At 40.5% G+C, this 16,953-nt stretch overlaps 1 protein-coding gene across 2 annotated transcripts in view; it reads left to right on the top strand.

The window, feature by feature from the left end:
• FBLN5 (fibulin 5) overlaps positions 1-9,681 on the top strand; it is a 46,113-nt gene extending 36,432 nt beyond the window's left edge. For both annotated transcript variants that reach the window (XM_030949272.1, XM_030949271.1), the window contains exons 7-11: positions 666-785; positions 3,507-3,629; positions 4,170-4,296; positions 7,180-7,375; positions 8,058-9,681. In XM_030949272.1, coding sequence (XP_030805132.1) covers positions 666-785; positions 3,507-3,629; positions 4,170-4,296; positions 7,180-7,375; positions 8,058-8,219 — 728 coding nt within the window. In that variant the 3' untranslated portion in view covers positions 8,220-9,681. The remainder of the gene's footprint in view (positions 1-665; positions 786-3,506; positions 3,630-4,169; positions 4,297-7,179; positions 7,376-8,057) is intronic.
• Positions 9,682-16,953: the final 7,272 nt, after the last annotated feature.

Here is a 16,953-nt window from a genome sequence, read left to right as displayed (position 1 = left end):
ATTAAAATCTGAGGTTGTGTGACCCAACTGAGACAGGAAACCTTTGTCAGATCAGTAAGTTGGAGTCTCCAGGGTTCCAGACTGCAGTCCTAAGCATTAGACCACCTTTTTCTGTGATGTGCTACCTCAAAGTCAACAAAACCCTTTCACAGTCTCCCTGGCAAAGCAGAGAGCATCTTCCCACATGCTGCAGGAGGAGGTCTGTGCTCATGATGACCAGAAGTTGTTAATGCCTACAAGGAAAAAAAAAGACTGCTTTTGCCTTAGCCCAAGGCTTCCATAAGGACCCCTCATCATTGCCTTATCTTTCTCAGGAAAATCCTGCTGCCTTTTTCTTAGATCTGTTATGACAATATTGGTTCAATGGTATTCAAATTGCAGGATAAGGACAGAAACATTTATAATAAAAAATTCATCTCCATCTTCCATGTTATTTTTTTAATTGAAGTCATTCTCAAAATGCTTCACTTCCACACGTCATGTTTCCAACATGCTATTCCCAGGCATCAACCTGAATCCAAATAAACAACACTGACTTGGTTATATTTTTTCAGAACAAATCGTTCTGACTGTACAGCTAATCTCTTTGAAATGCTCTGCAGAACAAAAATGAAAATGGAGTTTGGGGAGAAGTCACTGATGAATTTGGCATTGTTTTCCCATAGATGTGAATGAATGTACAAATGAAAACCCTTGCACTCAGACCTGTGTCAACACCTATGGCTCTTTTCTCTGCCGCTGTGAACCTGGCTATGAACTGGAAGCTGACGGAGTTAACTGCAGTGGTAACTCTCTTATTTATTCTTTTGGTTTCTTTAGCTCTATTACATTTACTTTTTCAAAGGCATTGTTTTTACAAACTTTCTTAAAAGTTTTTTGCCTTGGTCCATGGCAGCATCAGGATAGCTGCAACTGATATGATCTTCTTTCCAGCTAAAGCACACAGCAAATACCCAGGAAAACTCCGTGGAGGAGGGCCACAAATGGTTTTAAAGAAATAAGCTAAATATTCAAAAGCTCCAAGGTAACAGCAAAACATAAGAAAGCACCCTGTAATGCTGAACAGGAAGCTCTATTAGAGCAAGTAGAGACAGCCTGAGGACATTCTTCCATGATTAAAGAAATAGTTTATAGAAAGCACTTTTCCATTTGTCTGTTGAATGCATGTATTTCCCTTGCTCTTAACAACTGCTCACTTCTGCCTGAAACTTTCCCCCAGTATGACTCCTGGCTTCACTTTAAAAACAATATATGATTTCTTAGTACAGTTATTGCTGACCTGTTCAGCATACAGCAGAATAAATTGTGCTTATGTCACTGTAATTTTTCTTTTCTGGATTTTGTTTTTGTTGTATTATTTCATTTTAATTGAAGGCAAAACTTATTTCTTTGCTTATTGTACCATCAGCCTGATAAAATTAGAAAATTCAGCCAATATGTCTTGGAAAAATGCACTGGAAAATACTTGAGTTTTAATTTACAGTAAACAGATGTAATAAGCTGTTTCTGAGAGAGAAGGTATGTGAGATGCAGTGTATATGATTAGTGTTTCCCAAGATATTTTCCCTATATATATATCTAAAGGGTCTTAGGAATTAAACACCTAACTTAGTGTCCTGCATTCTAATGGATTTTCTTCGTCTAAGTTAGACTCCTGAATGTTTTGTATGTGTTTACCTCCTGAGCTACCTGGGGGTCTGAATCAGATAAGTTCATTGCAATGCCAATAAGGTGATGCTTGAGCCTCATCCATGTCTGAGAGCTAAGCCAGCAAAAGGGTCTTTCCACCATCCAGATCCAGAGCAGAAAATCTTTTCCTGACAATCTTGTACAAGAGATGTTTGACAAAGCAGGTGAAGTTTCTCTGGATGAGCTTCTTCACAGCAATCACTGGACATCTGAGGCTCGCAAAGGGAATGCCTGGTCAGGGGGACACTCTTAAGAGACACCCAGGATTCAGATTTATTTCAATAGGAGTGGGGTTAGTCCATGGCCTAGCAGCCAACTTACCTCAAAGCTGGAAGGCATTCTTGCCCCAATTCAAGGAGAGAGGCAGAGATTTCAACCTGGATTTCCCAATATCATCATTATTTTCCTAATCACAGAGGTCTTCCAAGTGCATTAGACGTGCTCTCAAATGACAACCACCCCGTTCGCTGTCTGCACACAGTCAGCCAGGAGCATGCCAGGAGTGTTTAGGAACACTGTGGGCCCAAGAGCAGGAATGTAGGGCCCTGGGGGCTCTAAGTCCCTCAGCACCTGACAGCAGCCAAGCACCAGTTACACAAATCCAATATGCTGGAGGTCCAGGCTAGGATGCCAGAGGGTGGCCGATATCTCAGCCACTTTATGGAGTCAGCCCTCAGTCCATGGAGCTTCAGGAAGGTGTTTGTTTCAGTGAACTCACTGGGGAAACTCACACAGTAACAGCACTCTGTAGGTGTAGAGTTCCTTTCATCTTCCTTTTGAGAATCTGATTTCAGCCCTAAAGCCATTTGGACATATTTGGACTTCAAATACTTTCCAATCCATTTGCACAAAACACCAGAAGTGAATGAATGGACTGAGCCCAATTTAGAAGAAAGGGAGATTCAGTCTGACGAGTAAAAGTGATTTGCCTGGGAGAGTCAACAAGTCAGAGCTGGGAATAAGAACTTGGGAGTTCCTGGCTGGGGCTCTGGCCTTTGTTTCTCTCTTCCCCTGAACAGGGAAATAAGGAAATGATTAGTGGCAGCCTCCCTCGGCCTCGTGCCTTTGCATGTGTTTTCCCCTCAGTCAGCCATGGCTCCATGTGCAGCTCTGAAGTTCATCTTTGTCACTTGAGCACAGCTCTGCAGAACACAGTGACTGGTCAATTCATGACAGCAAGGGGCAAAGAGCACAGCTTGTGCTCTCAATCAGTATTTGACAGACTGCCTGGCTTCCCATGTATCTGGGAGAGGGCTGGGCCTTCCAGTATGTCTGACCCAGGCTGGGATGTGCTCTTGGAGTCTTGCTGGAATGACTTGGAAGTAACTGACTAGAGGCTCAAAAATATGAAACAGACAGGGCTGGCTGCAGGAGTTCTGCTGGAACCCATGTGGCTGGAACCCTGGGAACGTGAAGCTTGTTCTCCAAAAGAAGGAAGAAAAATAAAATAAAACTGCTGCCAAGTCTTTCCTTTTAAATTACAGTTGCAGCTTTGTTGTCAGAGTATCTATCTCTGACGTAAAACAGGAATGAAAACATGGCCAAGTGGTGACAGGTATTAGAAAAGAAAAATAAATAATTAAAAGCCATACATTGTGTTCAGCAGCAGTTTTTGTTTCCTTACGAAAAAAGTGTTTAATGAAGAACTTGTTGTATAGCATTTTGTCAGGCTGCTGCACAGCTCTAGGAAGCTGGAGAGTGCCAGCCTCCAGCTGAGGTAATGGGCAGGTGGTCTGGGCGGCCACCTGCCTGCAGGACTGCTCTTTTGACAGTAAAGCCAAAGACACTAAACTTTGGTTTTTGTTTTCCCACTGCAGACATGGATGAATGCAGCTTCTCAGAGTTCCTCTGCCAGCACGAATGTGTGAACGGGCCTGGTTCTTACTACTGTACCTGTCCTTCAGGATATAACTTGCTTGATGACAGTAGAAGCTGCCAAGGTAACATTTCTGCACTGATTAAAACCCATGGGGACCACAAAGTAGATCCTGTGTCTAGAAAGAGGTTTTCAAGAGTTGAGATGCTTGGTCTTGGCATTGAACAGTGAAATACTTGTAGGGGCCAATTATACAATTCTGGTAAGGATGTCAGCACGTGAATATTCCTGCTGAGGTGAATTGGTGTGTTAAGTAAGACTTCATAGCTAGAAAACAGCTACACAGGAAAGACCTCAAATGCTCTCCCCTCTGCTGTACATCTCTACTTTTCCCATTCTCTAAGGTCGGAGACTTTGAACAGCCAATTCCGTTTTGTTTTGGTTTTTTTTTCAGCATTCAGCATGTGGGAGCACTCTAATTAGCAGAAGTGAATGGAGTAAAAACTGATCTTAAAAGAGGGAACAGTTATAAAAAGGTCACCTCTCACAGCGCAAGAGTTTTATGAATTTTGGGATAATTCTTTAAGATGGAAACCAGTTTGTAGGAGTGGTATCTTGTACATATTTTCCTGCTTCAGCCATTCTCTTATTCCTTGTGTTTTAGATATCAATGAATGTGAAATCAGAAACTTCACCTGTACTTCACAGCAAACATGTTTCAATATCCCAGGAGAATATAAATGTTTAGATCCAGTACGATGTGAGGAGCCCTATCTCCAGATTAATGAGAAGTGAGTAACATACCCACAGCCACAAAAGCAAATTCTGTCTGGAAAAGTTGTATCTAAGGTAAACCAAAGAAGCTGCAATTTTACATTACAGCCATGAAATCTATCTAAACAGCTATACATACATACTGTTGCTAAATTTACCACTGGTAAGCTTTATAAAAATAATAAATTGCAATTGCTTACCAGGTCGCCAGGTATGATATATATGATAGATATGATATGATATGATATGATATGATATGATATGATATGATTGATATATCATACTCAGATGTATGTAAAGTTAGAGGATCTGGAAAAACAGCTATCAGTTGACAAAACAGAGAGGCTTGTGATGTAATAAGAGACATTTACTTATATTACTGACTTCATATATGCTCAAATGCAGCTTGTTTATTAGTAGGAATATTTCCTGCAAATGGTAACTAGTTTATGCCTGGAAAGCACTTTAAAATATTAGTTAGAGCAGGATACAAATAGTTTCTTATTGCTTAAAGGTTAAAAGTTCTGAATAGTTCACAGACTGATTCCACCTTGCCCAGAAATTGGGTGTGTCTGGATGGGGCTTTAGTACTGTCACTGTCTCAACTGGGAAACATTTGAGCAGGCAAACAATAAACCCTACATTTCTTAAAATAGCCTGTTTCTTTTACATTTGTATGTATTTGCTGGGGCTCAAAATATTTCAGTTCCAGACAGATCTCAATATACTGCAGTCCACATTATTTCATCCACAAGGTTTGCACTAAACCCAATAACCTGGAATTGCTTGGTAGCCTAATATATTTTATAGAAAGTAAAAGATTAGTAATTAGTTTCTTTCCTTTAGAATCTATGAGTGTATTTACATTGTTTTTTGAACTAGGGCAGCTGAAGAGTGGACACATAGTGTCTGTCTAGTTCTGGGTTTCTCCTACCTTGCTGATAAGAGTCTTAGACTGGAATTTGAAATAACTGAATCCTCTGTATCTAAATTCCCCAGAGCCCAACTACAGAGTCCTTGCAGAGCAGCTTGCATAAGAACATGATCTCTGAGCTTTGTGTTTGGTGGCTTTGGCTCATGTCTAGATGGGCCTGCACTTAATTAGTGACGTATGTCCAGAAGTGGTCAGTGTAAAAGCCAAGTGAATTCCTTGCATCTGTGTTTTCTGTGGAAGGAATTGGGTGATCATAATGCCAAGAGCCTCTTGATGCAGATGCACTGTCTGAAATTGATGTCAGCAGTGAAGGTTCTAGAAAAATAGTCCAAAAGACCCTTGCCCAGTAAATTCCCCCTACATGGCTTTTATAAAGGGATATCCTGCTTTACAACTTCCTTAGAGTTCTCTGAAGAAATCAGCAGCATGTGGGTAGGGCACATGGACTGATGCAGTGTTTGCATTTCCCAAGGCTTCTGAAAAGACCCTCACACAGTTATCATGGAAATAAGCCAGTCATAAGTAACAGAGAAAAAACCCTGGAACAGAAGATTGAGAAGCTGAAAGACAGAAATTAAACAGAAGATAGTTTTAAATTGTCAACTTTCATGCTGAATTTCTGCAGAGGTCTGAGTTGGACCTACTTGGTCCATCATAAGCAACCTGGAGAAAAGAATAAACCATGAGATGGGCAAAGTCTGCAACAATATCTGAAGACAGTAGATAAAAGTGGGTAGAAAAATACTATAGAATAAGCCTCAATGACTGTGCAATAAAAATAGCAGATGAAATTCAGTGTAGATGAATTTAAAGTAAAAAGAAAATCCCAAATTCACAAATTAAATAAGGACCACTGATCTGATCATAATGCATGCAAACTGAGATTTGAGGGTTCTAGTTCCATGATCTGCAGTACTCACTAGAGGTCAGAAAAGCAATCTGAATTTTAAATGTTAAAAGGTAGAGAATATCCTTGAAGCACATGCCGTTGTGTACCACATCTTTAAGACTGTGCAGTTCCTTCCCCTCCTGTCAAAAGAAAAATAAGTGGATAAAGGTTCATAAGAAGCAATGAGGATGATCAAAAGTATGGAATAGCTTCCTTGTGAATAACAGCCATATTAGAGCAGTTCAGCCATGAACAGGGTCAGATATGAAGCCCTGAGATGGGTGAGGAGGATGAGCAGGGATTGACTGGCTGCTCTCCTTTCAGGTGAACAGCTAGGAGCATCAGATAAAGTCAGAAAGAGGCCATGCAAAGAGAGAAGAAAGGGGCTGTGGGGCTTCTGGCCACAGGGGGCTGTGGATGCCAAAAATTAATGTGGGAAGCTGGAAAAGCTGATGGATAAGAAATGCATTAATAGCTGACGAATAGAAAGAAGAAATTTTTGTTTCAGTGGTTCCCTAAGTCACAAACAATTGGAGACTGTTGGTGGAAGTGTTGTATGCTTGTCATATCCTCTTCTTCCTTAAGGCTCTGCATTTGATGTCAGAGCTTTGGTTTGATCCAGGATGTTGACTGTATGTTTTCATGTAGTGCACAAAACATAGTGAAACAAAAATCACTACTGTTTATGTAGTACTACCAGTGAAATGATCTAATAATATTCTGGGGACAGTTCAGTTTAAATTACTATCATAATAAACATGTACAGAGTATTGTACACCTGCAGGGCTGCTTCAAAAGAAGTTCACATTTCTGAGTGATTTAAGGAGAATGCCAAGGTATTTTGGCCGAGAAGACAAGAAAAAGGAGGCAGGATATAAGCAAGAACAGCAACACAGAAAATGCTAAAAGTGAGAAAATTATTACAAGTTTCATTGATTTTTTTAGCTGATCAACAACATTATCTATTTGTTTATTTATTTATTTATGCACATTTATTTATGCACATTTATTTATATAAATAATCAAATATTACAGCAATTTGTAACCCCTGCTGACTATTCTATCTCTGACAACCAGCCGCTGCATGTGTCCAGCTGAAAACCCTGGGTGCCGAGATCAGCCCTTCACCATCCTGTACAGAGTGATGGATATGGTGTCTGGGAGGTCTGTGCCTTCGGACATTTTTCAGATGCAAGCAACAACTCGCTACCCTGGAGCCTATTACATCTTCCAAATCAAGTCAGGGAACGAGGGCAGGGAATTCTACATGCGGGTAAGTCCAGTGCTCCCTGGAGGAAACATGGAGCATCTTGTTGTTATCTGAATGTCCTAAATGTTGGTTTAAATACCAGCAGATGTGATTTTTAAATGCACATAATTCACTGTTCTGGTCAGATATTGCAAAGGTCTGCTTCCATTTAATAAAGGACTGGTTTTCTGAAGTGCTATTGCATATTCAAAGCTCTCTTTGGAGCGTAAGGTTTGTGCCATTAACATACACAATGTACCACAAACCCAGACCCCATTCACATGGGAACACCTGTTCTCCAGGTTCTTGAACAAAAGCCCTTCTGGGTCTCTGCTGCTTCACAGTAACTTTACATCAAACTAAAGAGTACAACAAACAAACAAACAAGCAAACAAACATTTAACATTACTTGTTTATGCCCTAAACCCATGTTTTCAACTTTTTTCTTCTTTGGGCTATAGCAAGTGTCTATGTTCAATAGCTGCTTTAATGTGCAGGGCTCCCAAAGGCTTTACAAACGGTAGAAGGTGACAGTTCACACTGAAAAGAAGCCAAATGCTGAAATGAAATTCTGTCCCCTCAGTTGCAGTGGTTTCAAACAATGGAACAGAAAACACCTATTTTAGCTGCTGGAAGACTAGTGAGTCAGTGGTTTTGAAGAACTAGTTTTGGCAATCTCACCTGCTTTCTCTTGTTTCATGCACAGCAAACGGGACCCATCAGTGCCACTCTGGTGATGACCCGGCCCGTGAAGGGGCCGCGCACGATCGAGCTGGACTTGGAAATGATCACTGTAAACACCGTCATCAACTTCAGAGGCAGCTCTGTCATCCGGCTGAGGATATTTGTATCACAGTACTCCTTCTAAACCTCCAGTCTGTGCCCTGGAAGCATTAAGCCAAAACAGACAGTTCCTCCTCTGCACAACTCTCTCCTCAAAAGCCAGTACCTATAGAAGCTCCAGACCAAATCACTATTTCCACAGAGCTGTGACCTATGCCTGTCTAGAGGCCTCTTCATGCACAGTCCCGAGCAGGATGCAAACATCTGAAGATCCCATACGATTGTCTGCGTGGTCATGTATTTTAAGGACTTTTCTCACTGTAAACACTTCTAGGGCATGAGTTTATGTGAAGACTGTGAACCTTTGTAGCTCCAAGGCTGCTTAGCAGAAAGCACCAAAAAACTGAGGAAAAAGCTGGCTTTTGCAATCTTGCCTTTTTTAAAATTTTTTTTCATTATAAATGAAAAGCAGACAAACAAGCAGAAACAGAAACAAACATCCACCTATTGAAACAAGGGACCTCAGGAGTCCCAGTTTGCATTCTCAATTATCTCTGGAATTATCAGTCAGGCACTTTGTTTCAATTCACCCTGCATTTGTCTTAGTTTCACCTGGTTTTTCTCATTCTATTTTATAGTTAAAATTCATTGTAAATTCATTTCAAAAAACATGTTGTACTATGTAATCTTTTGCTTTCTGACAAAGTGTCACATGTTTGGGTTCCTTTCTGTATTAAATCTTTCTATGTAACAAAGATAGAAATCTATCACTGGATGGTGTCTTTTACAACATTTAGGATTTTATGCTTATTTACACTCAAGATTTTTGACACAGGCCTCCACTGCCAGAATAGTGTCCAGCATAAGTAGAGACTTTAGAGCAGATAAGAATCAGAATTTTATTTTTCCCTGTTTTCCTGAGTGTGATAGTTGCAAACAGTGTGTAATGGCTACAAGGTAGTAATACTAACTCTGTAGGTATGGCTGCAATTAATCTTCTGTTCAAAGACCACTCAGGTCAGACCTGTCCATATTCCTTCATAAAATATTTTTTTCCACTTGCAGTCTCTCACCTACACTTCTAACATGGGGGGAAATAGCTGAAAAGGACTAGGAGCAGTCTTATTCATGCAGACCAGCCTATACCAGTACCCCAATCTCAAACAGTGGGATCCCACAGTTTCCATGGGCATTGTCTTCTCAGGTATAACTGCTGTAACCAAAAAAAAAAGTTTCTTCTAAAGTCTAATCTGAATCTCCATTGTAATCTATTGCTTTTTAGCCTACTTCCAGTAGAAATTGAGAACAGTTTATCTTCCCCTTTGCAGCAGTCTAACATGTCTGAAGACTGTTGTCATGTCTCCCCTCAGACTGTTCTTCTCTAGTCTAAACAAACCCAATTCTTTTGGTCTTTCCTCATACATCACATTTTCTGGACCTTTGATCATTCTTGTTGCTCTCATCTGGATTCTCTCCAGTTGGTTCACATCTTTTTTGAAGCACAGTGCCCAAAACTGTGAAAAGTATTCCAGCTGAGGCCTCTCAGTGCTAAGCTAAATCTATACATATGTTTAATAGTTTGAAAAAACTAAAAATTGTATAGTTGGAAGTTATAATGCATGTTGAAGCCACTGGAACTTTGGTCTTTTACTTTAATAGGGATGAGGGTTTATATGCCTTGTTCTTATATCTGTTTGAAACAAGCTCTTTTACTTTGTTTTTCCTTACTGGCTTTTTGGCTCTAGCATTGCTAGGACAGGAAGGATAACCTATGCTTGTCTTTTGAGAACTGGAAGTGCTCAGTGCTACTTGGGAGAGGTTTACAAAGATTATCACATGAGCAACTAGGAGCAGAGTAGCAATGTGAAGTCTTCATTAAAGTGGAGTATTAAATGGGAGAATACAGACTTGGAAAGTTATTACAACATAGACTGCGTGATACAATCAGAAAGCTGCCTCTTGTTCCCAGTAAGATTTGTGAATTAGTAGAAACTCTGCTCTTTTTCCTTGTACTCAGCTTGAAGGAAGCCCTGATGCTCTCAGCAATGAAACACTGAGTTTAGCAGCTTCCGTTTCTTAATGGTTTAAAGGTTTTCTCTCTGCTGCTACAACATCCCAGGATGCTGTGGCTCAGAGCTCTGTCCTTTATTGTAAAAACAAAAAGCCTGGAGACTGACTCCAGGGTTTAGTGAGCCAAGCTGAAGGCAGAAAGCCAATGAGTTTTATGAGCAGCCGACTTGGAGGAGATAAATGCAGAGGAAATAGGCAGAGAAATATCAGAAACAAGAATTTGTTTCCTGAGTGTATCATGGCTCATCAAGTACCACAGTCTTGGAGGGAAAAATAGAGATGACTGGGAAGAAAAAATCATAATGTATAACCATGGGACTAAAAGTGCTCCTGCTCCAGATGATGGAAATAAAACATGGGAAGCATGCAGGCTCTGGTGGACCAGATAGCAGCCGTGGGGCAGACAGGGTCTTGTGCTGAAAATGTCCAACTCTTAAAATGCTGACAGCTTTCCCAGCACTTAAAATCCCCTCTTCCCCCCTTTTTGTGCCCTTGTGTTTGGCTTCTTCATGCCCAGTTGAGGAGTCCTCTTTTCCTGCCACCACATCACCTCCTGGAGTGGAAGCACACCCTGTTAGATATCAGACAGTTTGTCACTTCTGGCCTGTTCTCCCATGGCCCCCACATACCAACCTGATTTAACCCTAATTTAGAAACATCAAAACCCAGAGGAATTCCATAACAAAACACTTTGTTAAAAGAGTAAAGCTTGAGTGCTTGGTTTTAGCAGGGTCCAGCAAATACTCATAAAACAATATTACACTTTCTATATAAATATTCTGTGCCTTAAAAAAAAGTGAAAAGTCTGGAAACAAAGGAATTCAGCCACTTCTCAACTGTCATAACATCTTTCATCACTCACTATCACTCCAGCCAACTGAAACTCTGCCAAAATATATGCCAATCTCAAAATAATAAATTACTTGCAGGTTATAACATCTAAACTCTCTATTTCGTAGTCAGGGGTCTGTTTTCAATAGACCATTGCAGACTCAAATATTACAGCAATTCTCACCAAATAAAAAAAGCAGACTACGCATGTCAGGTTTTTACAGCATGAAAGCTAAAAATGTAAACATGCAACTGTTTCATATATTTATGTTCTTCTTTGAGGCCAGGACTCCTCAAAAGCAGACAGAATTCCAGGTCTGCTCAGAAAATGATACTTTATTCTAATCCACTGCTGATGATTTTCTAACATAAAGAGTTTTGCCATATGGTTAATGGCCAGTGTTGTGACCAGCACCAAGGGAGAGCACAGACCCTGCTCTGGGTGTGTGGGGCTTCCCTCTGACTCTGCTTGCTCAGGCTGGCAGGGAAGGGACAGCTCTTTGCCTCTCCTGCCAGTCAGCTGTCAGGTCTGTTTGAACACAGGTTCTCAGCAGAAAAACTGCGCTCCACTGTGTATACAGCACCTATTAGCAATGCAATAACTGGAATAAAGGTAAAAAAAAGCAGATATGGCAGTAATCTTTGATACAGATCACAGTAATTGGGAAGGAGAAGCTGTTTTGATAATTGAAAAAATTGGCTCATGCTAGTTTGGTTAGGTGCCAGAGGGAGTAGAATGAATCCTATCATCTGCTTATTTGACTTTGAGATATTTTTAGGGAATTGACCTTTTTGACACAGACAACAAAATGTTATTTCACTCAAGAGTTTCCTGGATCCCACAGAATCGCTTTTGATCTGGTGATTTTCACTGACTACAATAACTTTGTTACTACATAAACTTTGTTTAAAAATCTCAACTTCTTTTGAGAACCTGGTCACCCGCCATCACTGAGTGTAGTGTCCAGGGCCATTCATACGAGCTCTCTCCTCTTCAATTGGAGTCCTGTATTCATATTTACCTTTTTTTTTTTTTTTTTACTTAGCCTTCAGAAGAGCAAACTTTTATTGTCTCATAAACATGGTATCAGCATCAGCGGAACTTGTATAATAATTTTTCTCTGTCTAGAGATGGCAGAACAATACAATCAGTACAATTTGTGTTCATGCAAGTTCTCCAGTCTGGCTTATTCACATAATATGCTACTGAATATCTTCCACGGCATGTAGCTGTATTAGAGCATAAGGGAAATATCATAAAGCAAAGATGTTTAAAAAAAAAAAGAAATAAAAGTATGCCCTAATGTTATTCAATCCTGACAAGCACTATTGTCAAAATAAATCTCTATCCTCTATGGACAAACCCCTCAGGTGGTGTCAATCTGCATGACTGATGCTTTTCAATGAAAAGATAACAAGCATCCTTGGAATCTTCCCTGTGTTTGTGTAAAGCACTGTACATGTATCTGTATACAGGAGAATTTACAGGAGCTACAGAAGTGGTGGTGTCGCTCTGCATTTGGAAGTCAAAGAGCTGTAAGGCAACATGGCACAAGCAAATTCTGTTTCCTCATCTGACACAAGTCCAGACAAGTGTTTTACACCAGTTACATTTTGTTGTTGTAAGTCTTTGAACCAATTTTGAATAACTCAGCCCCAAAGCAGGTGCCATGCATGAAGACTGAGGATGATGGCCATAACTCGACTTTTGGAGACTCTGCAGAAAGCCTGCCTCACAACGGTGACATGTGCCAAAGGGTCAGTGCCACAGGGAGTGCAATGGTCCAGAGGCATTTGTGTGGGGATGTCAGTGACAGCTGCCTGCTCCCTGCACCTGCCCCTCTCCTCACCTGTGTCAGTGCAGAGTGCAACTGAAGTTTTTAACTGCACATCAGCTGTGGAAATCTCACCTATTCTCATTCTTAGCTCAAACCTCTGAGATCCCTCTAGTGGTTTGCAAACTGATCCCCCTGGGTAACCCAACAAACACTGGTGAAGCCACACGAGGGAGAGTTTGGGTACAGCTTTTACACCAGGAATTAAGTAATGATGCAGTAAGTAAATAATGATGCAGTAACCTCATTGTAAGAATCAAGGAATGTATCCGAATAGTGAAGGGATCTGTAGGAAACACTACAGCAGTTAATAACTCCTGAAATATTCAATCTCTTCCAATTCCCTTTCCCATATCCCTGAGGTCACTCCCCTCATTTTCCCTTTCTGGTTTGTCCTGGACAAATGATCTCATTATGCTCATGCACTGCATGCACATGCTGAGTGAACTCCACTTCTTCTCTGGCACTTAACACTTGCTTTTTGGAGATCAGTTGTAGGCTATTTGTCTTTTCTAGGGCCTGACTGACCTCAATGACTCTTCTCATATCCAGGGAAGATCCATTACTTTCCCACCATGTTATTCTGCAGCCACCACCTGTTCAAGCTTTTCATGTGTTTCACTGGAGACGCAGGCACTGCCATGTTCTAAGCACTCTTACAGCTAAGTATGAGCTGGGAATGGCTGAAGGGACTGTCCAGCCTGCTTGGTAGAGCCTAAATTTATGAACAAGATTTTAAATATCCCACAACTCCTCAGTTTTGAAGGTGAAAGATGGTCTTCTAAGTACAGATTTTCTCTGGAAATGGCATCTGTTATTGGGTTGGTTTGACAGACTCAAGGCTTTTTAAGAAGTCTGATAAGGACAGGCTTATGCAATACACCCTTAGGCTTCACAAACCTTGGATGAGGTTTTTCCAGTTTGCAAACAGAGTATGTGGCCCAAATCAGAGAGAGTTCAACATTGTCATCACTGTGCTGAAGTCAGTGATCACTAAACTCACCTCAGGTCTGGATTTAGCCCAGTTTTACTTTGAGTCTCAAATCTCAGTGTCAGTGGCATAAATGTAAGCAGATATGTATTATTTTTAGAGTAGAGCTGAAAGCTGCTTTCTTGTGAATAAATAATAGTATGATTGCAGTATCTCTGTCTTTGTGGGCACTATCTTTGGGTTCTTTGTGACTTCCTGAGATAACCTTTAACATTTCAAAACTTCTTGTGGTATTTCAAGACAATCATTGATGCATTTCCATGAACGATTCCTCACTCCTGCTCTTTAAAGGCCAGCCCAGGCACTAGATTCTGTTTTGTTAAAGCATGAAGCTACACCCAAGCCTCTGCATAGTCACATCATTGATAGGAATTGTTCCTCTCTGTAACCTATGAGGGATTTTGTTGACTTCCTTGAGATTCTGCAGTGTTGCACGCATGTGTTTGTCCAGACTGGGACCTTAGTCTGGAGATTGTTCATCAGCAACTTTCTGCACATGTTCTCCAACCAACATGTGGAACCATAGCTACAAAGGTTAGTTTTCAACAAAAATCTTCAAAGCATGGTGTTTCTTGGCTGCCTACACATAATGCAAACCCAATTCAAAAATCCAGGACAAGAGTTCCCCAGTCTTCATGAGAAATTCCTGTTTTTCAGAAACATTTTGGTCAGTAAACTTGCTTTGTAGATTATGTGAAATGCAAACAAAGAGGAAGAAGGTCTGCCAAAATGACACAGATTTGTTATTAAAATCAGTATCCCCAGGAATATTGGAATATAATTCATCGTTTAAAATTATTCCTTTGGACCCTGACATCTGATGCCATTCAAGTAGAGCAGGGGGACAGAAAAACTGACTGCTTCCAAAACAACAGCAGCTGCTCAACAGAGATCCTTGGGCTCCTACAGTGACCAGAAACACCTGCTGACCCAAGTCTACACACCAGGTCAGTGAGGAACAAACAAAGCTCATAGAGACATAGAGCTGAAGGAGAGGTAATTTCACTGACTTCTGAATGATATCAAGTACAGATTTACATCATAATGTCTATAAAATTTCTCACTGCATTTATACGTCTGTATAAATGCAAAATTTAAAATTACCAAAATTAAAAGGACCAAGCTGTTACCTACCACATACATAACACAGGCAGGAAGCTTTAGTGTATCCCTCTGTCTTTCCTCAGGGTTGTGCTCACTTGGAATTACCCAGCCTGATTTGGTCCAAGTTAACAGTGGTGTGACAGCATTTGGTTCACAGCAGTGTAGTCATATCCATGGATACAAGAGAATTACAGAGGGATACCATTACAATTGAACCAGAAAGTTAATAAAAAAGACCTTGCTTATTAGTTAACCTTCAGTGCTTTGGTTATGAAGTCATTGACATGGATTAAAATATTCAACCAGAAACACAAAATATTAAAAAGGAGATTATCTCCTTAGAAACATAAGTACCCATGTAGCCTATAAATAGCTCTGAAATTAAGACATCCCAGACAACATCTGTAAAAGGAAGAATTCACTCCTTGACCTTGTCTCCCACAGCAGGATTAAGCATAGTTGATCCATATCAGGATACAGACACAATGGCTGTTTGATGGTCGAGCCAGGAAAGAGGCAGGCAGGGCCAGAGGCAAGGGGGAGCCACACTAAGATAATGTAAAAATCCTAAAGAATGCTGTTGGTGTGCAGGATCTCTGAGACAGACCTCTCTTGCTGTATGAAGCATTTTAGCTCTGCTTGAGAAGCACAAACAGTCACTTCAATAAAAAATAAAGGAATAAAGGAATTCAATAAAAAGGGGTGGCAGGGCATGGGGGACGATGGCAGCATTCATGTGTTTGAATGCAGAATCAGTTGACAAAAAAATGATGCCCTGGCCAATCTGTCACCCAATGAGATGCACTGGATACCAGAAACCTCTAAGTACAATTTTAGGTGTAGCACATTTACTATCACCTTATTCCAAGAGTTCATCCTGCAGCCAGTAGAGATGGAAGGAGAAGGACTCTCTGCCCAGCTCAAAAGATGCTCCTTAGTGTTGCTGCTGAAACAATCTTTTCCCTAATTCTTAGTTGCAGCCTGTCTGGATTAATAAACATGTTATATTGTGAAGTCTTCTTTGTTTGTTTTTTTTAAGAATAATTTTTTACTGTAATTTTAAAAGGATAGTTTCAATGCCCCTCATCCTGTCCCTTTAGCCTATAACCATTACTTAATTTCTAACAGAAAATGAGCTTTAAAGCTTGTATTGTTCTACAGCTTATGAACAATTTGCATTGAATACACCAATAGGGACTATTTTAAAGGCTTTTTAAAAATAAGTATGTTGTTAACAAAAAAAATAATTTAATTCTAGTTTATTTTCATCATTTACTGGTGTAGTGGCGTTCATACAAGATCTCTGCAAGTATGCATGACAGAATTATGTAACCTGTTTGGAAAGCAAGGTGAATGAGGATCAGTGATACTGGTACACCTACTGGTCATAAACACTAGTAACATACAGGCAATAGCAGAGAAAACTTCAAAGATACAATTAATTTTCCAGAGGCTAATTTTTTTCACAGTTTCTATGTTGTACAGTTGTCCATAACTGGAGGTACCTGTGTGTATTTTACCTTCATTTCCTGGTGGGTTTATGTGTGATAAGGCTCAAATTAACATTTTGTGTAATACTACTTTATCTGTACTAGGAGCTTGACGTGTCTCAGGCATTTCTTCCCCCTGCAATTTCCCTGAAGGATGGAGAAGGTCACAGCTTCTGAGGGTGGGGATGGCTCCCTTGCCCAGTTCCCCCTCAAGCACCAGCCATGCTTTATCCAGCATATTTGGAGGGTGTACAGGCTGTATGCCTTGGAAGTATTCCCAGAGAATCCCAGGAGATGAGCTCTCCTCCCAGCCTGACATGGTGCCATACCCCTCTCCCAGTTCTCCTGGCTCTTTGGAGCCAGTGAAGGCAGGGCTTTGTGCAGTGACCATGAAGCTGTGGCCAGGATTTGGCTTCCAGCTGGCAGAATAAACTTGTCTCCATAACAAGTAGTGTTAATTTGTGGGGGGATAGAATGTAAGAAAGTAAAGATAGTGCA

The sequence above is a fragment of the Camarhynchus parvulus genome, chromosome 5 (genome assembly GCF_901933205.1).
Source record: "Camarhynchus parvulus chromosome 5, STF_HiC, whole genome shotgun sequence".
NCBI classification, from domain to species: Eukaryota; Metazoa; Chordata; class Aves; order Passeriformes; family Thraupidae; genus Camarhynchus; species Camarhynchus parvulus.
The sequence above is the reverse complement of the archived record's forward strand: the minus strand, read 5'-3'. Positions and strand labels throughout refer to the sequence as shown.